This window comes from Choloepus didactylus, chromosome 5, assembly GCF_015220235.1.
Source record: "Choloepus didactylus isolate mChoDid1 chromosome 5, mChoDid1.pri, whole genome shotgun sequence".
NCBI classification, from domain to species: Eukaryota; Metazoa; Chordata; class Mammalia; order Pilosa; family Megalonychidae; genus Choloepus; species Choloepus didactylus.
Window position 1 is genome coordinate 158,643,037 of NC_051311.1, and position 22,869 is coordinate 158,665,905.

General features: G+C 35.3%; 1 protein-coding gene across 1 annotated transcript in view; it reads left to right on the top strand.

Annotated features, from left to right (window-relative positions):
- The window catches only part of LOC119535080 (zona pellucida binding protein), a 167,879-nt gene that overhangs the window by 13,977 nt on the left and 131,033 nt on the right, over nucleotides 1-22,869 (top strand). Inside the window, exon 4 of the mRNA XM_037837598.1 lies at nucleotides 3,089-3,238. Coding sequence (XP_037693526.1) covers nucleotides 3,089-3,238 — 150 coding nt within the window. The remainder of the gene's footprint in view (nucleotides 1-3,088; nucleotides 3,239-22,869) is intronic.

Consider the following 22,869-nt stretch of genomic DNA (forward strand, 5'->3'; position numbering starts at 1 on the left):
TGCTGTGCCTCACCTCTAGTCAGCCCTCAAGTGGGGAGCTTTCCAGCATTTCATCAAAAAACTTTTTTAGCTGAATCTTACCAGTTTATATGGCAGCTAAAGCAAAGGCAAGGGTCCTATTTCTACATGCAGGCATCTATCTATCAGCAGATTTCAGGTTATTTGGTTGCCCCCCCACCACATTTCTTTGGTGGTTCAAATTAAGTTATAAATTTGCAGCTTGTCTAGCTTTTTCCTTATTGTAATGGTGTGATCGGTATTATATTCACATTCTGTGCCTGAGCTGAAACCAGAACTCTAAACCTGTTTTTAAAACTAGGAGTTTGTAATGAAATTATGCTTAAATATTTGTATTTTTGTTTGCTAGGATTGCCTTAACAAAGTCCACAAACTGGGTGGCTTAAAACAACAGAAATTTATTTTCTCGCAGTCCTGGAGACTAGAAGTTCAAATCAAGGTGCCGACAGGATCAAGCTTCCTCTGAGGTCCTTAGGGTTCTGATGGTGGCTTGAGGGTAATCTGTGGAGTTCTTTGGCTTGTGGCATAGCTCAGTCTCTGCCTCTTTCATGTGGCTGTCTTCTCTCTGTGTGTGTTCAACTTTCCAATCCTTTCAAGAATGCCAGTGATATTGGATCCTAATCCAGTTTAGATCATGTTCACAAATAGGATCATATTCATGAGACCGGGGGTTATGACTTGAACATAGCTTTTTGGGGAATACAATCTAATCTGTAACAATTTGCTATATAATTTTAGAGCTTTAAGATATAAAGTTATAGAGATTTAGTCCAACTCTTGAAATTTTGGATAATCAAGCCAAGATCTGGAGATAGAGGAATAGGTTTCTACTTTAATTCCACAATTATTTACTGAATTTTTGCTGTCACATAGTTCTTACAGTATATATCCCTTGGCATCATGAAACTCATATTTAGACTTAGTCACTTAAGAGGCTATTTGTAAAGTGATAGTTTACAATAGGATCTTGCATTGGGTATGAAATTGTCTGGGAACCTTTTCAAAGTATTACTTTTTATTTGTTTATTTTTAATAAGAAGGCAGTGTGGTATATGGGAACTATGTATTTTATGCAAGATTTTTTGGTAAACCTATAACTTCTTTAATAATGATAAAAAAGAAATAAAAAACTAGAATTATGAGATAAAATGCAAAGAAAAGCTCCAAAAAGATAACTTGCCCTGCTGACTCAGCATTGTAACTTTTGCTCACCAAGCCTAAAGCTCTACTCCTATCATCATAGTCCAATAAATCCTTGGATTTGACACATTAAAAAAAAAAAAAAAAGATGGCAGGTCAGGGAACATTTTTTTATAGAAACCATGAGCCTCAATTTTTGTTGCCTTTTAATATTTATAGCATTTAACATTGTAGTAGTCAGTCAAATATATATTGATATACCTACTAATTGATGATACTGCTGTGGAAAAATTTCATTTCAAATTATTGCCAAGAAATGCGTAGCCTCATTGATGACGTGATATTCTAAAATTTCTATAAATTCAGAAACATCTGTTGTCACATTACTGTGAGGTGTTGGTTTCTGCTGAAATAATATACCCAACCCTTGAAAACCTGTTACTCTGCTTTAGAAAAGAGATAACATGTAATGATAGATATATAATCTTTCATGAAAAGTTATTCATAAAGATATAGGCATTATGATAAAAATATATTCTAAATTTGTATCACATTTTCCAGCTTCATCTAGGGTATAAAATTGGAGTTCTCAAGGCATAATGTTCTATGTAAATTCCTTGAGGGTGGGTATATCCATTAATTCATTTCTCCTTCAATATCTGAAACTGGGCTTTACATGTACTAGAAACTCAATAAATACTTACTGAGCAGATTAATCATGAAAATTTTATCACTAAGCAAACTCTTTGTATTTGAGAAAATATTTCAACTTGAAGTTTATAAGCAATAAATCATTTACTTAAGAGAGAAAAAGGTAGACAATTATTTACTGAGATGTTACTTTCAATTGTAATGAGTAGCACATTAAATTATTGACTAGGTGAGTTTTAGATATCTAAGAATTTTACTAATGCAAAACTGTGATTATGAACTTTCAGAAGAACACCTTATATTTGCCTAATGATTTATAGCTTTTTCAAGCACTTTAACATTCATTATTTTTGCAATACAAAAAAAATCCTATGATGTATTTTAACATATATTATGATTCTTCATTTTACAAATGAAGGAGCTGGACTTCAGAAAGATTATGTGATTTTCCCAAGGTTACACAGTTGGTGAGAAAGAAAGCTAGACCTCAAACCCAGGTATTTTAATTTCTTTAAGTCAGATATGTTTTCCACTACCCAACATAATTTTCTTCTAATACTATGCTTAAGTAATGAGGCCTGTTGAAGTAAAACAGGATTTTAAATCAGATTCTAACTCCCAACACTGCAATGCAGTGACTGTGTGACCATGGAAAACTCATTAAATCTGATCTCCTGTTTTCTTTCTTTTGCAACTCTTAAGATTATTATAACCCGACTTCTTTTTAGTAACGTGTATAATGACAAGAAATCTGTAATTGTTAGTGAGTATATTGGGCTAGGCTTTCTTCTGGGTACATGGTTTTATCTGTTTCAAATGCAGTTTGTAAGCTCACTGAGGGCATACTTCTTATCATTAAATATATATATATAAATATATACATATATAAATATATATATGCATATATAAATATATATATATATAAATATATATAAATATATATATACATATATATATGTATGTATGTATCTGATAGTCCCCATTTCAATGCAAGGAACAGATTAGGAACACCTTATGGACTTGTAATTGTTAGTCTCTTACCACTGAGGCAGCCACACAGTTGATGAACTCTGGTTAGTGAAAGTCTGTCACTGAGAAGGTCATCCTGGCACCTACTGTCAGCAAGCACCAGACTCAATGACTAGGTATGCCCCCAACTCCTTTCAGTCAGTCCATGGGTAAATTTTGATGGTTTTACTCTGCTTAGACATTTTTGGGTTGTCTGTCTCAGTCTCTTTTAATTTAAGCAACTAAGGACTGTATCTTATTCTTTTATTAGAAAACAGCACTGCACAAGTAACAAACACAGGAAGTCTTATATTCCAGAACTTCGAGGAGACAATGAGTGGAGTTTATACATGTTTCCTCGAGTATAAACCTACCGTGGAAGAAATTGTTAAAAACGTTCAGCTAAAATATCTTGTGTATGGTAAGAAGTACATTTAGTTGTATTAAAATTTTTTTTCCTGTTCAAATATTTTTAACAGGTTTGTTTTAAAACAACTTTGTCATTTGTAATCTCCTTTAATGCAGAAACATGTTTTTCTTGCTTATTTTTTGCCAAATACTTTGTAAGGGATTAGTGGTAAGGGCTCAGAATGGTTAATAGGGCAAAGTCTTTTTCCCCAAGGGAATGTTGACACATACACAGATAAATTTAAGCCAATGAATGAAGACAAGGGGTGTAGAAATCATGTTTTCAAATTACTATGGTGATATTACAGATTATACTGATTTTAAATTCTGAGTGTTATCTTTATACTCCCCAGTAGCAGAATATGAAGAGCCACTGTAAAATTCTTTCCTAGTAGTTTCATCTTTTGAGACATGAGCTGGAGAGAGTCAGGTTGATGCACCGTGGCCAGGAGATCAGAGAGGACAAAGATTGTTTGCAAGTTTCAACTCATTGGTGGGCCTCATGGGTGGTAGATGGAATAATTACATCACAAAGATGACTATCACCCTACATGGCAAAAGGAACTTTGCAGATGTGATTTAGTTAAGAATCTTGAGATGGTGAGATCATCCTAAATTATTTGGGTAGGCCCAGTGTCCTCACAAGGGTCCTTATAGAGAAAGGTATGAGGATAAAGGGCAGAAAAAAAGGTGTCACAATGGAAGCAAAGGTTGGAGTGATTTGCTTTGATAATAGAGGAAGGGGCCAAGCCAAGGAATGGAGCTAGAAAAGAAGCTGGAAAAGGTAAGGAAAGAGATTATCCCTTGGCACCTCCAGAAGAAACAGCCCTGCCAACACCTTGACTTTAGCCTTGTATGATTCATTTCAGTCTTCTGACCTCCAGAACTGTAAGATAATAAATTGTGTTGCTTTAAGTCACTAAGTTTGTGGTAATTTGTTATAGCAGCATTATGAAACTAATACACCACGTTTTTCACAGCTGGGAAGGAGAACAAATAGCAGCATTATCAGTGGTTTCCTGATAATTTTTGATCACCAGAAAACCACTGTCAAATATATAAAACCATTATCTCATATATCCAAAGAAAGAAATATGTTTTTATGAGAAATCGTTTTAATATTGTTGGGTGAATAATTTTGTTTAAACTTTTTAAGCAGTCATACTTCATCTTGTTACATGGTAGTTATTTCCATCTTGCTATCGCATGTATAAAGTTGATAAATATACTTTGAAATCTCTCTTAAGAACATTTTCTAAGAAGCTAACAAACGTAGTAAGTGCTGAAATGTGCTTGTTTATGGTAATTTTAATGATAGCTAATATTTACTGAGTACTTATGTGCCAATCAAAGTTGTTTTTACATGCAATTATAGTGACAACTACAAAACACATACACTTAAACAGGGCTTACCCATGCCACATGTTGTTCTAAGTGCTTTATTTATATTAACTTATTTAATCCTCAGCACAACCCTGTGATTAGGTACCACTATTATCCGTCTTGTATAGACGAGGATACTGCCTTAAAGAGAGCTTGAATGGCTTTCTCAAGGCCACACAGCTAGTATGTGAAGGAACCATACTTGAACCAGGAAATTCTTGTTCTAGAGTTAATACTTTTATCCTTTATGCTTTACTACTATTTAACACTATGATATAAATGCTTACAGTATGAAATATCATTTAATAAACTCTGGTTTTAGAAACCTATTCTTTTTTGTTTAAAAATGAATCATGTAATTCATTCTATTTCATTATAAAGGCCTACTTGTTTTCTTTTAATGGCTACATAGTATTCCAGATTTTATTTAATTTTTTAGATTTTTTAAACAGTTTTATTCACAAAACCATCCTAAGTGTACAGTCAGTAGCTCCCAGTGTAATCACTCAGTTATGCATTCATCACCACAATCAATATGAGAACATTCTCATTTCTTCCAGAAAAAAATAAATAATAGAATCCCATACCCCTCCCTTATATCCCCCTATTAGTTATTGACATTTAGCTTTGGTATAGTACCTTTGTTACAGTTAATGAAAGAATATTACACTGTTACTGCTAACTATAGACCTTAGTTTGAACTAATTGTATTTTTCCCAATATACCACCCCATTATGAACACCTTTTAATAGTGACATACATTTATTCTAGTTCATGTAAAAACTTTCTTATGTTTGTACAATTATCCACTGTCATCACCCACTCTAGGTTTCACTAAGTTATACAGTCCCAGTTTTTATCCTCGAGCTTTCCTTCTGGTGAATACACGACGCTGATCTTCCTCTTTCAGCCGTACCCAGATTTTATTGTTTGTTTCAAATTTTCTCTATCCCTCCTAAATACTATATATTTTTTTAATGAAATTTATCAATTTTTTCTGAGTTGTTTTTGTTTTTGCTTCCCTAAAAGATTATTCCCTATCCTTAGATAATACAGATATTTTCCTATATTTTCTTTTTTAGGCCTCCAGGTTTTATTTACCAAAACATTTTTGTTTTGAGATATCCATGCCGAAAGTGCAAATTGCTTGATTTGTGGTAATTACCAAACTGTTTTCCACAGTGGCTCTACCATTTTACATTCCCACCAGCAATGTGTAATCTAATTTCTGCTGAACCTCATCAGCATTTGGTTTTGTCATTTTCTTTTATTTATACATTCTAGTAAGTGTGAAGTGTGGTTTTAATTTGCATTTCCCTAATGACTAATTAGGGAAATTGACTATATTTTCATTTGCTTCTTTGCCATCTGTATATTCTCTTTGATGAAATGCCTCTTAATGTCTTTTACCCATTTTCTAATTTATCTTTTTTCTTACTGTTGAATTTTTTTGAGAAGATAAAAAAAATACATTCTAGATACTATCCCTTTGTTGGACATGTTATTTGCAAATATTTTCTTCCAGTGTGTAGCCTGTCTTTTCATTATCTTTTCATCTTCTTAACAGGATCTTTTTAGAGCCAAAGTTTTAAATTTTCTGAGGTCTGGTTCATCACATTTTCCTTTTACAACTCCTGCTGTTGGTGTTAAGTCTAAAACTCATTGCCTTGTCCCAAATTCCAGAGGTTTTCTTGTCTGCTTTTATTTAAAAGTTTTATACTTCTGGTTTTTGCATTTAAGTATGTGAAATATTTCAGTTATTTTTTGCAAATGGTGTAAGGCTTAATTTGATGTTTTAGTTTTGACTATGGATGTCCACATCCTCCAGCATCATTTATTGAAATGTCTGTCCTTCCCACTTTTGCACCTTCGTTAAAAATCAGTCTAGTGTATTTGTGTGGGTCTACTTCTGGATTCTGTATCTCTTCCATTGATTTATCTGTCTTTCCCACCCTCTCTTCTCTAGCATCACACTGTTGATTACTGTAACTATTTAGTAAACCTTAACATCAGGTAAAGTGATTCCTCTCATTCTTCTTTTTCAAGATTAGTTTTGCTATTCTAGTGCCTATCCTTTTCCATAAAATTTTTAGAGTTTATATGGAAATATATAAATTTTTAATATGTTTAAAATGTTAAGATTTTGATAGAAATTACATTAAACCTACAGATTAATTTGGGGGAGAATCAATATCTACTATATTTTGTCTTCCAATCCATGAGCATGGTTTGATTCTCCATTTACTTAGCTCTTCTTTGATATGTTTCATGAGCATGTGTATGTTTTATTAAAATTTTACCTAAGTATTTTTTTGGACTGATTGTAAATAATATTATGTTTTTAATTTTGTTTTATACATGTTTATTGTTAAGTATATAGAAAAGTGTTTTCTTTTTGTTTGCTTGCCATTCTTTGTATCCTGCCACCTTGTTGAACTAACTTAAAAATGTTGATGCTTTGGGAGACAATCATGTCATCTACAAATAGGGACAACTTTATCTCTTCCTTTCTAATCTGTATGTCTCATTTCTTTTCTTTGCCTTACTACAATGAAATAAGAATGATGAGAGTGGACAGCCTTGCTTTGTTCTTGATCTTAAGGGAGAGCATACAGTCTTCCACCATTAAATATGATAGCTGTAGAATTTTTGTAGATGCTCTTTGTTCTGGTTTGCTGATGCTGCTGTTATGCAAAATACTAGAAATGGATTGATATTTATAAAGGGGGTTTATTTGGTTACAAATTACAGTCTGAAGGCCCTGAAAATGTCCACATGAAGGCATCAACACAAGTATACCTTCACTGAAGGAAGGGCAATGGCATCTGGAAAACTTCTGTTAGCTGGAAAGGCATGTGGCTGGCGTCTGCTAATCCCAGGTTGAGTTCCAGCTCCACTCTCAGCTCCTGTGCATTCTTCAAATTTATCCAGTCAAAGGCCTTGTCCACAGTTGATTGAGTCACATCTCCATGGAAACAATCAATCAAAGGATTCCAACCTAATCAACACTAATACATCTGCCCCCACAAGATTGCATCAAAGAACATGGTGTTTTGGGGGACATAATACATCCCAACTGGCACATTCTTTTTCAAGTTGAAGTTCATCTCTTCCTAACTAGGTGAGATTTTGGTCATAGTGAACATTGGATTTTTTTTCAAATGCTTTTTATGCATCAATTGATATGATTATGTGATTTTTCTTCTTTATAGCCTATTGACATCATGGATTACATTGATTTCCTAATATGAACCAGCTTTGTTTAAGTAGAATAAATCCCAGTTGGTCATAGTGTATAATCACTGTACATTGTTGGATTCAATTTGCTAATATTGTATTGAGGTTTATATATCTAAGTTCTTGAGAAGTATTGGGTCTGTAGTTTTTCTCTTTTGTCTTTAAGTATTTTCTTATTGGGGTAATTCTAGCTTCATAAAATGAATTAGGAAGTATTCCCACATTTTCTGTTTTCTGGGTGAGATTGTGTAGAATTCCTGTTAAATCTTGTTAACATATTTGGCAGAATTCTTTATTGAAACCATCTAGGCTTGCAATTTTCTTATTTGGAAGCTTTTAAATTATGTATTCAATTACTTTACTGGTTATGGAGCCATCTTCTTTGTTGAGTTTTGGTAGTTTGTGGTTTTTTTGAGATAGTGTTCTATTCTAAATTGTCAAATTTATGAGCATAAAGTCATTCTTAGGATTCCCTTATTGTCCTTTAATGGCTTCACTATCTGTGGTGATAGTTCCTATTTAATCTCCAATTTTGGTTGTCTTCTCTTTCTTTGTCTTTTTTCTTATTGTTATATTTATCAATTTTATTGATTTTCTTATAAGAACTAGCTTTTTGTTTCATTCCTTTTTCTCTGTTTTCCTGTTTTTCATTTCCTTGATTTCTGCTTTTATCTCTTTATTTTCTTCTGCTTTCTTTAGGTTTATTTTTCTCTTTTTATAGTTTCTTGAGGAGGACTGAAATTATTAATTTGAGACCTTTCCTCATTTCTAAAGTAAACCTTTAATGATATAAATTTCCCTCTCAGCATGGCTTCAATACATACCATATATTTTGAAATGTTATGTTTTCATTTCTTCTATTTTAAAAAAAATTCCTTTGAGAGATTCTCTGACTCAAGAATTATTGCAAAGTTTGCTGATTAATTTCCATTGTTTAAAGATATATCTGTTGTCTTTCTGTTATTGTTATTATTACTGTTAGTTTGCTTCCATTATGGATGGCCAGAAAATATACTCTATATGGTTTCAATTTTTTTTAAGCTTGTTGAAATTTGTTTTATGCCAGCATGTGGTCTGTTGTGATGAAAGTTCCATGGGTGCTTAAAAAGATGTGTCTTCTGCTGTTGCTGGTTAGAATGTTCTGTAGATCCTATTAGTTGATTGTGTTGTTCAGATCGTCTGTATTCTCCCTGATTTGCTGACAGATATCCCTGTCAGTTGCTGAGACGAAGTGTTGAAGTCTCCATCTATCATTGTGGAATTGTCTATTTTCACTTTTGGCTCTATTGGTTTTTGCTCCATTTTGAGACTCTGTTGTTTGGTCTGTACACACTTAGGCTTGTTGTATTTACTTGGTGGGTTGTATGTTTTTTTCATTACATAATTACTTTCTTTCTAGTAATTCTCTTTGTGCTGAGGACTACTTTGTCAGATGTTAATCACTTTAGGACCCTTTATAACTTAGCCATATTTAAATATTATTTTCTTCATTGTCAATCAGATGATGTTACAATTTTAGTTGTCAACAATATGATTTATAAAATTGATGAGAGCAGACTATTTTATGTACCTGTATTTCTGATATTTCCATTGTTCTTTCTTCTATCCTGCTTATCAAAATTCCTTCTTTTTTTCATTTCCTTTCCTAAATAGCAGTTTCCTGTAACAAAGCCAGTCTTTAAGGGTAGGATTGAGACAATAAATTGTTTTGTTTTTCTTTACCTGAAAATGTCTTTTTTCCCCTTAATTCCTAAACAGTAGTTTCACTGCCTGACAATTCTGGCCTTCATGTTTTCACTTTAGAAATCTACCATCATTCAAATTAGTTTTCTTCTGAATTTCTTGTTTTTCTGTGAAAGCTTTCACAATTTTTACTTTTTTTGTCTTTTCGTTTTTTTAGACGTTTAACTGGGTATGTGTCTTGGTGTGGGTTTCTTTGGCTTTATCTTATTTGGGGTTTGCTCAGGTTCTTGAATCTATATCTTTTTGTCTTTATGTCTTTTGGGAAAGTTTTAGCCATTGTTTCTTCACCCTCTCTTTCAGTTCCCCCCATTTCTTCCTCCTTCAGGGAATCCGGTAATATGAATGCTAGATATTTTGAATGACCCATGAGTTCCTGAGGCTTTGCTCATTTTTTCATTCATTTTTCATTTTTGATCTCTCCTCAAAATTCACTAATTTTATGCTGCCTTATTTTACTAGGTAGGTTTGCCAGTTTGACTGTATTATGTCCCCCAAAACTCCATTATCTTTGATGCAATCTTGCATGGGCAGATGTTTTAGTGTTGATTAGATTGTAATACTTTGAGCATTTCCATGAGGATGTGACCCACCCAACTGTAGGTGATAACTCTGATTGCATAGTTTCCATGGAGGTGTGGCCACACCCATTCAGCATGGGCCTTGATTAGTTTACTGGAGCACTATATAAGTTCAGACAGAAGGAGCGAGCTTGCGACAGCCAAGAAGGACACTTTGAAGAATGCACAGGAGCTGAGAGAGGAGCTTCAGATGAGAGACAGTTTGAAGATGGTCATTGAAAGCAGACTTTTGCTCCGGAGAAGCTAAGAGAGGAAACATGCCCCAAGAGCAACTAAGAGTGACATTTTTGAGGAACTGCAGCCTAGAGAGGAATGTCCTGGGAAAAAGCCATTTTGAAACAGAACTCTGGAGCAGACGCCAGCCACGTGCCTTCCCAGCTAACAGAGGTTTTCTGGACACCATTGGCCATCCTCCAGTGAAGGTAACTAATTGTTGATGACTTATCTTGGACAGTTTATGGCCTTAAGACTGTAACTTTATAACCAAATAAACCCCCTTTATAAAAGCCGATCCCTTTCTGGTGTTTTGCATTCTAGCAGCGTTAGCAAACTGGAACATTAGGGAATCAGGAAATTCCCAACTTCGGTTGGCTTCTTTTGTTGGGTATGTTGCTGGAGAAATGCAGACTTGCTGCTCAGTGTGCACAGGAATCAATTCTGTGACACCAGGGTTTCAAAGAGAGACAGAGATTTATTACAGGGCTGCCTGTAAGGAGACAGGAGGAAGGCATGCTCAGTTCTCTCTCCCTGAGTCAAAAGGGTATAGAGTTTCTATGGAATTTACAAAGGGAGGTGTAGATAGTGACACTGGCAGATATTGATTGATTGGTTATAGTTAATTGGAAGTGTGTAAGGGCAGGCCTGAAGACTGACAAGACCTGGAATAAGTATTAGTTACAGTTTGCAACAGGATTGTAAATTGTTCAATTAACATACAAGTAAGCACAGGAATCTAAGAAGTTCTTTGAAGAGCCTGGGAAAGTGTTAGGTTAAAGCTTACAGCAGTGTTGTAAATAGTTTAATTAACATAAGATAATAAGTAAAGAGACTAAGGTAAACAAATGGACTATAAAATCTGACAAAAAGTCATCTGGGGTAGATAGAATGTTACTGGTTGGAGCAGTGTTGTAAAACATAGGAAGTAAAGGAGTGGAAGTAAACTTTACCATTTACCATTTAAACTTTACCACTTACCATTTAAATTACCTTTACCATTAAAATCTTGTAGTAAGTAGTTATGATCTACAGGGATACAGAGGATTCAGTGGAGGGGTCCCAAAGGAAAATGGGCTAATTGGCGACAATTACAGTTTGGGGTTTGTAAGATGCCCTGTCACTATGTTGCTCTAGTCCTGGCGTTCCAAACCAGTTCACCTTCCTCTTTCCACCTTTTCAAGTTCTCCTTTAGTTGCCTCTCATGTTCTTTCCAGGATAATTGTGTTTAGTGGGGAGGGGCAGGGCGAAATAGGTCTTCACCATCTTGTCTGGACCAGAAGTCTTACATTTGGCTTTATTCCACTTATTTCTGTATCTGTTATATTTCACAAAAATACTAATGTAATACTAATAATAATTAGTATTATTTTTTAAAGCAATCCTTCCACTGTAAAGGAACCAAGTGAAACATTTTTTTTCCTTTTTTTCCCCCTTTGGTAATTTTATTTATACAGACTCCATATCAACAACAAACATATGCTCCTCCAACCTTATCCCTGTGTAACCTGTAATCTACTTTTTTGCCTTTGCAGATATGCTATTTCTAGACGTCTCTTATAAGTGACATCATATATAATATTTGTCCTTTGCATTTTCTTTTTTCACTGAGCATAATGTTTTCAAGATTCTTGGTTGAAACATTTTACCAAAAGCATAAGAAATCTATTTTATTATTTTTAATAATATAATCTATTTGCATTTAAGAGGATAAAAACTAAAATGGAAAACCTATACAGCTAATTTTATTAAGCTAGAATAATTTTGATTTCAAAAATAAAGGAGTTGAAAATAATGAAATAGTAGCCTAAGTTCATTTATGAATATAAATGCAACAATCTTCAATAAAATATTAGAATTCTGAATACAGTTATATTCCTTTTACACACACACACACACACACACACACACACACACACACACACAGCTTACATAATCTATGCATATGTAAACATGTTTATATGAATTCTTTATTACAAATATGAGTTTTTCCCAATAGTAAGATATTTCCACATCAGAAATATTTATTAGTAATAGTGTATTAACAAATTATTTTAAAAAGTGTGAGTTGTCAGATGCAGGAAAAAGCATGTGATTAAATTCAATGGTAAAAATAAAAACTCTTAGTAAATGAAGAAGAGAAAGATATTTTTCTTAAATTTGTAAAATGATCATCCAAAAGTGTATAGAAAATATAATTAATGATAAAGTATTAAAAGCTTATCCATTAAAATCAGGAAAAAGACAAACATGTAATCATCAGTGATCAAAGTTGTATGGGAGGTTATTTTCCATGTAGTAATGTTGAGGACGAAAGGATGTTATAATGGTTGGAAAGGAAGAGATGAAATCGCTATTATTTCCAGACAATATGTTTTCAGACCAAAAACCCAAGACAGTATGGAAACTATTTCATAGTTTGATACTTACTGCACAAAAACTAATAACTGCTAGAATGAATTATTGCAATAGCATGCAAGAAAGTGCTACTTTATTCTATCAATAACCAATTAGAAAATGTAATGATAAAAAGGATATTGTTTATATTTGCAACAAAATCTGTAAGCTACCTAGGACTAGACAACAAAAGCTATAAATTCCCTTTATGGATAAAACTATGAAAATTTATCAAAGGATGTAAAATAATAATTTAATAAATGGAGAACTGTCTTTTCTAATGTATGAGAAGTCTTATTGTCAAAATTATCCCTAAATTAATCTAAGAGTTCAGTATAGTTTCCATTAAAATCTTGGTAGTGTTTTATACATTACTTGACAAGTTGATTTTGAAATTAATTTAAAAGAGTTAAGGTTGTCAATACTGTAAAAAGAAGAATCAAGGAGGGAGAACTAGTGCTATTTTAAAACTCAAAATTTATTATGGAGTGAAAAAAAACAAAGTTACACTTTGGAGAAAAATGGGCAAGTCTATCAAGACATCAAAATAAGAGTGAAATAAGATGTCATCGTGTTTGAGATTTCATGTGTTACACAGGTGACTACAAATCAGAGGGCTAATACCATACTCTCTTGATTACTCTTTTATTATTATACGACTTGACATCTGTTAGAGAAAGTCCTCCCACTTTCTTTTTTCCTTAAGAGTATATTGTCCACTTGTGACCCTTTGGATTTCCATAAAATTTTAGAAGCAATTCAAAGTCTTTAAAAAATCAAAAACTGGAGGTGGGGCAAGATGGTGGATTGGTGAGGTGTATGTTTTAGTTACTCCTCTAGGGAAGTAGGTAGAAAGCCAGGAACTGCGTGGACTTGACACCGCAGAGCAATCTGCCTTTGGGCATACTTCATACAACACTCATGAAAACGTGGAACTGCTGAGATCAGTGAAATCTGTAAGTTTTTGCGGCCAGGGGACCCGCTCCCCTCCCTGCCAGGCTCAGTCCCATGGGAGGAGGGGCTGTCAGCACCGGGAAGGAGAAGAGAGAACTGCAGTGGCAGCTGTTATTGGAAACTCATTCTACTGATCCAAACTCCAACCATACATAGACTGAGACCAGACACCAGAGAATCTGAGAGCAGCCAGCCCAGCAGAGAGGAGATAGGCATAGCAAAAAAACAGCAATACAAACTCCAAAATAAAAGCGGATGCTTTTTGGAGTTCTGGTGAACATAGAAAGGGGAAGGGCAGAGCTCTTTTGCAAAACCCAAAGAAAAACTGATCTCTCTGCCCCCTGGATCTTTCCTTAATAGCCCTAATTGCTTTGTCTCTTAGCATTTCAATAACGCATTAGGTCTGCCAGGAGGGCCCTTTTTTTTTTATCTTTTTTCATTTTCTAAAACAATTACTCTAAGAAGCCCAATACAGAAAGCCTCAAAGGCTTGCAATTTGGGCAGGTCAAGACAAGAGCAGAACTGAGAGCTCTGAGACAAAAGGCAATAATCCAGTGGCTGAGAAAATTCACTAAACACCACAACTTCCCAAAAAAAGGGGGGCGTCCTCTCACAGCCATCATCCTGGTGGACAGGAAACACTCCTGCCCGTCACCAGCCCCATAGCCCAGAGCTGCCCCAGACAACCGAATGTGACGGAAGTGCTTACAATAACATGCATACACCACAAAATTGGGCATGGACATTAGCCTTCCCTGCACCCTCAGCTGGTTGTCCCAGACTTGGGAAGGTGGAGCAGTGGGAATTAACAAGCCCCATTCAGACATCATTTCAGCAGACTGGGAGCCTCCCTACACAGCCCAGCAGCCCAAAACCACCCTGGGGGGATGGCACTCACCTGTGACATAGCACAGTCATCCCTCAACAGAGGACCAGGGGATGCAAGGCCTGGAAGAGGGACCCACTCACAAGTCTCAGGGGCAACACACCAATACCAAGGACTTGTGGGTCAGTGGCAGAGGCAAACTGTGGCAGGACTGAACTGAAGGATTAGACTATTGCAGCAGCTTTAAAACTCCAGGAACACCAGGGAGATTTGGTTGTTAGAGCCGCCCCCCTCCCTGACCGCCCAGACACACGCCCCATATACAGGGCGGGCAACACCAACTACACACGCAAGCTTGGTACACCAGCTGGACCCCACAAGACTTACTCCCCCACTCACCACAGAGACAAAACAGGGGAGAACTGGCTTGAGGAGAACAGGTGGCTCACGGACGCCACCTGCTGGTTAGTCACAGAAGGTGTACCCCATGAAGCTGTAGACCTGACAAATTAGAGATAAGGATTTCAGTTGGTCTACAAATCCTGAAAGAACCCTACCAAGTTAAGCAAATTTTGAGAGGTCAAAAACAACAAAAAATTTTAAAGCACATGAAAAAACCAGACAATATGGATAACCCAAGCCCAAGCACCCAAATCAAAAGAACAGAAGAAATACAGTACTTAGAGCAACTAATTAAAGGACTAAAGATGAACGATGAGACCATGGCACGGGATATAAAGGACACCAAGAAGAGCATGGAACAGGATATAAAGGACATCAAGAAGACTCTAGAAGAGCATAAAGAAGACATTGCAAGACTAAATAAAAAAATAGATGATCTTATGGAAATTAAAGAAACTGTTGACCAAATTAAAAAGATTCTGGATACTCATAGTACAAGACTAGAGGAAGTTGAACAACAAATCAGTGACCTGGAAGATGACAGAATGGAAAATGAAAGCACAAAAGAAAGAATGGGGAAAAAAATAAAAAAAATCGAAATGGACCTCAGGGATATGATAGATTATATATAACATCCAAATATAAGACTCATTGGTGTTCCAGAAGGAGAAGAAAAGGGTAAAGGTCTAGGAAGAGTATTCAAAGGAATTGTTGGGGAAAACTTCCCAAATCTTTTAAACACCATAAATACATGAATCATAAATGCCCAGCGAACTCCAAATAGAAGAAATCCAAATAAACCCACTCCGAGACATATTCTGATCACACTGTCAAATACAGAAGAGAAGGAGCAAGTTCTGAAAGCAGCAAGAGAAAAGCAACTCACCGCATACAAAGGAAACAGCATAAGACTAAGTAGTGACTACTCAGCAGCCACCATGGAGGCGAGAAGGCAGTGGCATGATATATTTAAAATTCTGAGTGAGCAAAATTTCCAGCCAAGAATACTTTATCCGGCAAAGCTCTCCTTCAAATTTGAGGGAGAGATAAAATTTTTCACAGACAAACAAATGCTGAGAGAATTTGATAACAAGAGACCTGCCCTACTGGAGATACTAAATGGAGCGCTACAGGCAGAGAAACAAAGAAAGGAGAGACAGACATGGAGAAAGGTTCAGTACTAAAGAGATTCGGTATGGGTACATTAAAGGATATTAATAGAGAGAGGGGAAAAATATATACGACAAACATAAACCAAAGGATAAGATGGCTGATTCAAGAAATGCCTTCACGGTTATAACGTTGAATGTAAATGGATTAAACTCACCAATTAAAAAGTGTAGATTTGCAGAATGGATAAAAAAAAAATGAACCATCAATATGCTGCATACAAGAGACTCATCTTAGACATAGGGACACAAAGTAATTGAAAGTGAAAGGATGGAAAAAAATATTTCATGCCAGCTACAGCCAAAAGAAAGCAGGTGTAGCAATGTTAATCTCAGATAAAATAGACTTCAAATGCAGGGATGTTTTGAGAGACGAAGAAGGTCACTACATACTAATAAAAGGGACAATTCAACAAGAAGAAATAACAATCATAAATGTTTATGTACCCAATCAAGGTGCCACAAAATATATGAGAGAAACACTGGCAAAACTAAAGGAAGCAATTGATGTTTCCACAATAGTTGCGCGAGACTTCAACACATCACTCTCTCCTATAGATAGATCAACCAGACAGAAGACCAATAAGGAAATTGAAAACCTAAGCAATCTGATAAATGAATTGGATTTAACAGACATATATAGAACATTACATCCCAAATCACCAGGATATACATACTTCTCTAGTGCTCACGGGACTTTCTCCAGAATAGATCATATGCTGGGACATAAAACAAGGCTCAATAAATTTAAAAAGATTGAAATTATTCAAAGCACATTCTCTGACCACAATGGAATACAATTAGAAGTCAATAACCATCAGAGACTTAGAAAATTCACAAATACCTGGAGGTTAAACAACACACTCCTAAACAATCAGTGGGTTAAAGAAGAAATAGCAAGAGAAATTGCTAAATATATAGAGACAAATGAAAATGAGAACACAACATACTAAAACCTATGGGATGCAGCAAAAGCGGTACTGAGGGGGAAATTTATAGCACTAAGCACATATATTAAAAAGGAAGAAAGAGCCAAAATCAAAGAACTAATGGATCAACTGAAAAAGCTAGAAAATGAACAGCAAACCAATCCTAAACCAAGTAGAAGAAAAGAAATAACAAGGATTAAAGCTGAAATAAATGACATAGAGAACAAAAAAACAATAGAGAGGATAAAGAACACCAAAAGTTGGTTCTTTGAGAAGATCAACAATATTGACAAGCCCCTAGCTAGACTGACAAAATCAAAAAGAGAGAAGACCCATACAAACAAAATAATGAATGAGAAAGGTGACATTACTGCAGATCCCGAGGAAATTTAAAAAATTATAAGAGGGTGCTATGAACAGCTGTATGGCAACAAACTGGATAATGTAGAGGAAATGGACAATTTCCTGGAAACATGAACAACCTAGACTGACCAGAGAAGAAACAGAAGACTTCAACCAGCCAATCACAATCAAAGAGATCCAGTCAGTCATCAAAAAGCTTCCCACAAATAAATGCCCAGGGCCAGATGGCTTCACAGGAGAATTCTACCAAACTTTCCAAAAAGAATTGACATCAGTCTTACTTAAACTCTTTCAAAACATTGAAGAAAATGGAACACTACCTAACTCATTTTATGAAGCTAACATCAATCTAATACCAAAACCAGGCAAAGATGCTACAAAACAGGAAAACTACCGGCCAATCTCCCTAATGAATATAGATGCAAAAATCCTCAACAAAATACTTGCAAATCGAATCCAAAGACACGTTAAAAAAATCATACAGCATGACCAAGTGGGGTTCATTCCAGGCATGCAAGGATTGTTCAACATAAGAAAATCAATCAATGTATTACAACACATTAACAAATCAAAAGGGAAAAATCAAATGATCATCTCAATAGATGCTGAAAAAGCATTTGACAAAATCCAACATCCGTTTTTGATAAAAAACACTTCAAAAGGTAGGAATTGAAGGAAACTTCCTCAATATGATAAAGAGCATATATGAAAAACCCACAGCCAGCATAGTACTCAATGGTGAGAGACTGAAAGCCTTCCCCCTAAGATCAGGAACAAGACAAGGATGCCCGCTGTCACCACTGTTATTCAACATTGTGCTGGAAGTGCTAGCCAGGGCAATCCGGCAAGACAAAGAAATAAAAGGCATCCAAATTGGAAAGGAAGAAGTAAAACTGTCATTGTTTGCAGATGATATGATCTTATATCTCAAAAACCCTGAGAAATCGACGATACAGCTACTGGAGCTAATGAACAAATTTAGCCAAGTAGCGGGATGCAAGATTAATGCACAGAAGTCGGTAACGTTTCTATATGCTAGAAATGAACAAACTGAAGAGACACTCAAGAAAAAGATACCATTTTCAATAGCAACTAAAAAAATCAAATACCTAGGAATAAACTTAACCAAAGAGGTAAAAGACCTCTACAAAGAAAAGTACATAACTCTATTAAAAGAAATAGAAGGGGACCTTAAAAGATGGAAAAATATTCCATGTTCATGGATAGGAGGGCTAAATGTCATTAAGATGTCAATTCTACCCAAACTCATCTACAAATTCAATGCAATCCCAATCAAAATTCCAACAACCTACTTTGCAGACTTGGAAAAACTAGTTATCAAATTTATTTGGAAAGGGAAGATGCCTCAAATTGCTAAAGACACTCTAAAAAAGAAAAACCAAGTGGGAGGACTTACTCCCTGACTTTGAAGCTTATTATAAAGCCACAGTTGTCAAAACAGCATGGTACTGGCACAAAGATAGACATATAGATCAATGGAATCAAATTGAGAATTCGGAGATAGACCCCCAGATCTATGGCCGACAGATCTTTGATAAGGCCTCCAAAGTCACTGAAATGGGTCATAAAGGTCTTTTCAACAAATGGGGCTGGGAGAGTTGGATATCCATTTCCAAAAGAATGAAAGAGGACCCCTACCTCACACCCTACACAAAAATTAACTCAAAATGGACCAAAGATCTCAATATAAAAGAAAGCACCATGAAACTCCTAGAAGATAATGTAGGAAAACATCTTCAAGACCTTGTATTAGGTGGCCACTTTCTAGACTTTACACCCAAATCACAAGCAACAAAAGAAAAAAGAGATAAATGGGAACTCCTCAAGCTTAGAAGTTTCTGTACCTCAAAGGAATTTGCCAAAAAGTTAAAGAGGCAGCCAACTCAATGGGAAAAAGTTTTTGGAAACATTTATCTGACAAAAGACTGATATCTTGCATATATAAAGAAATCCTACAACTCAATGATGATAGTACAGACAGGCCAATTATAAAATGGGCAAAAGGTATGAAAAGACAGTTCTCTGAAGAGGAAATACAAATGCCAAGAAACACATGAAAAAATGTTCAGTTTCACTAGCTATTAGAGAGATGTAAATTAAGACCACAATGAGATACCATCTCACACCAATTAGAATGGCTGCCATTAAACAAACAGGAAACTACAAATGCTGGAGGGGATGTGGAGAAATTGGAACTCTTATTCATTGTTGGTGGGACTGTATAATGGTTCAGCCACTCTGGAAGTCAGTCTGGCAGTTCCTTAGAAAACTAGATATAGAGATACCCTTCGATCCAGCGATTGCACTTCTCGGTATATACCCGGAAGATCGGAGAGCAGTGACACGAACAGATATCTGCACACCAATGTGCATAGCAGCATTATTCACAATTGCCAAGAGATGGAAACAGCCCAAATGTCCTTGAACAGATGAGTGGATAAATAAAATGTGGTATATACACATGATGGAATACTACACGGCAGTAAGAAGGAACAATCTCGTGAAACATATGACAACATGGATGAACCTTGAAGACATAATGCTGAGTGAAATAAGCCAGGCACAAGAAGACAAATATTATATGCTACCACTAATGTGAACTTTGAAAAATGTAAAACAAATGGTTTATAATGTAGAATGTAGGGGAACTAGCGATAGAGCAATTAAGGAAGGGGGAACAATAATCCAAGAAGAACAGATAAGCTATCATGGGTAAATTTAATGTTCTGGGAATGCCCAGGAATGACTACGGTCTGTTAATTTCCGATTGGTATAGTAGGACCAAGTTCACAGAAATGTTGCTATATTAGGTTACTTTCTTGGGGTAGGGTAAGAACACGTTGGAAGTAAAGTAGTTATCTTAGGTTAGTTGTCTTTTTCTTACTCCCTTGTTATGGTCTCTTTGAAATGTTCTTTTATTGTATGTTTTTTTATTTTTTTTTTAAATTTTTTAAATTTTTTATACAGTTGATTTAGGAAAAAAAGTTTAAAAAAAAAGAAAAGAAGGAAAAAAATATGCAGAGCCCCCTTGAGGAGCTGATGGAGAATGCAGGGCTATTGGCCTGCCCTACCTGGATGGTTGCTAACATGCCCACAGACATAGGGAACTGGTGGTTTGATGGATTGAGCCCTCTACCACGGAATTTGCCCTTGGGAAGACTGTTGCTGCAAAGGAGAGGCTAGGCCTCCCTATAATTGTGTCTAAGAGCCTCCTCCCGAATGCCTCTTTGTTGCTTAGATGTGGCTCTCTCCCTCTAGCTAAGCCAACTTGAAAGGTGAAATCACTGCCCTCCCCCCTACGTGGGATCAGACACCCAGGGTAGTGAATCTCCCTGGCAACGTGGAGTATGACTCCCGGGGAGGAATGTAGACCCGGCATCGTGGGATGGAGAATATCTTCTTGACCAAAAGGAGGATGTGAAAGGAAATGAAATAAGCTTCAGTGGCAGAGAGATTCCAAAAGGAGCCGAGAGGTCACTCTGGTGGGCACTCTTATGCACAATATAGACAACCCTTTTTTGGTTCTAATGAATTGGGGTAGCTGGTGGTGGATACCTGAAACTATCATACTACAACCCAGAACCCATGAATCTTGAAGACAATTGTATAAAAATGTAGCCTATGAGGGGGGACAGTGGGATTGGGGGGGGTCATAGGGATCACACTCCCGTTTGTCTAGTTAGTGGATGGATGAGTGGAAAGGTGGGGGAAGGAAACAAACAAACAAACAGACAAGGGCACCCAGTGTTCTTTTTTACTTTAGTTGCTCTTTTTCACTTTAATTATTATTCTTGTTATTTTTGTGTGTGTGCTAATGAAGGTGTCAGGGATTAATTTAGGTGATGAATGTACAACTATGAAATGGTACTGTGAACAATCGAATGTACGATTTGTTTTGTATGACTGAGTGGTATGTGAATGTATCTCAATAAAATGAATTAAAAAAAAATCAAAAACTACATGACCACAACAGAAACAAACTCAGTTTTTTTTTTTTTTTTGCTTGAGATTGTATTGTATTGAACATATAAATCAAATGGATATATCTTTATAGTGTTAATTCTTCAGAGCATGAACATGAAGTATTTGGGTTTTATTTTTATTTAGGTCTTTAATGAATCTGAATTTACTCTCTTAGATGCTCTTTCTGTCAGATTTAGACACTTGATATTTTTAAATGCTATTATAGACAGTGTCTCTTAAATTTCATTTTCTGATTATTTACTTCTGTATTAATTTTTTTAGTTCATCAAACCTGAAAAACTCTTATGGATATATTTTAAATACACAGTTTGTTTGGATTTTCCACATGTATAATTGAACGATTTATAAACAGAGTTTTGTATTTCCTTTCCCATACTTATAAATTTCATTTATTTTTCTTGCCTCACTTCATTGACTGACCTCTCCTATAGTTTCTGAATTGAAATGGTAACAGTAGGCATCCTTCTCTTGTACCTAGTCTCTGAGGAAACACTTTTAAAGATTTTTATGTTTGCTGTAAGTTCTTAGTTGGTATCCTTATCAGGTAAGGGACATTCCCCTTTATTCCTTGTTTGCTATCTGATTTTATCATGAGTGTCTGAAAATTTTATCAAATATGTTTCTTTGCATCTAAGGAGATGATGATGTGATATATTTTTTAATCTAATGTGGTAAATTATATTAATTGATTTTGATTTTTACAGTGTTAATCCAGACTTTAATTTCTGGGATGAGAGGGTAGTTTTGACTACAATTATTATTATTAGGCTTTTAAGTCCATTTTAAAAAAATAACATTCATTAGATGTAATTCACATATTGTATAATTTATGCATTTAAAATATACAATTCTGTGGTTTTTAGTCTATTCAGAGATATGTGCAACCACAACCACAGACAGTTTTAGAATATTTCATCAAGTTACGAAAAAAAAAAAAACCTTTGGCTCTCTCCCTTCCTATGCCTCCCCATTCCCTACCCATAAGCAATCACAAATCTACTTTCTTTCTTTATATAAATTCCCTATTATGGATATTTAATATAAATGAAATCATATACTTTGTGTTTTTTTGTGACAGGCTTCTTTCACTTGGTGCATAATGTTTTCAAGCTTCATCTATGTTGTAACATGTTTCAGTATTTCATTCCTTGGTATTGCTAAATAATACTCCGTTGTTGGGCATATCACATTTGATTTATCCATTCATCAGTTGATGGACATTTGGCTTGTTTCCACTTTTGGCTATTATAAATACTGCTGCCATAAACATTGACTTTTTTGTATGGACATAGGTTTTCATTTATCTTGGCTAACTAGGAGTAGAATTGCTGAGTCATATCATAATTCTGTATTTAACTAGTTGAGGAACTGCCAGACTAGTTTTCAAAGTGGCTTCACCATTATACATTCTCACCAGTTGAGGGTTCCAATTTCTCCCTGTCCTT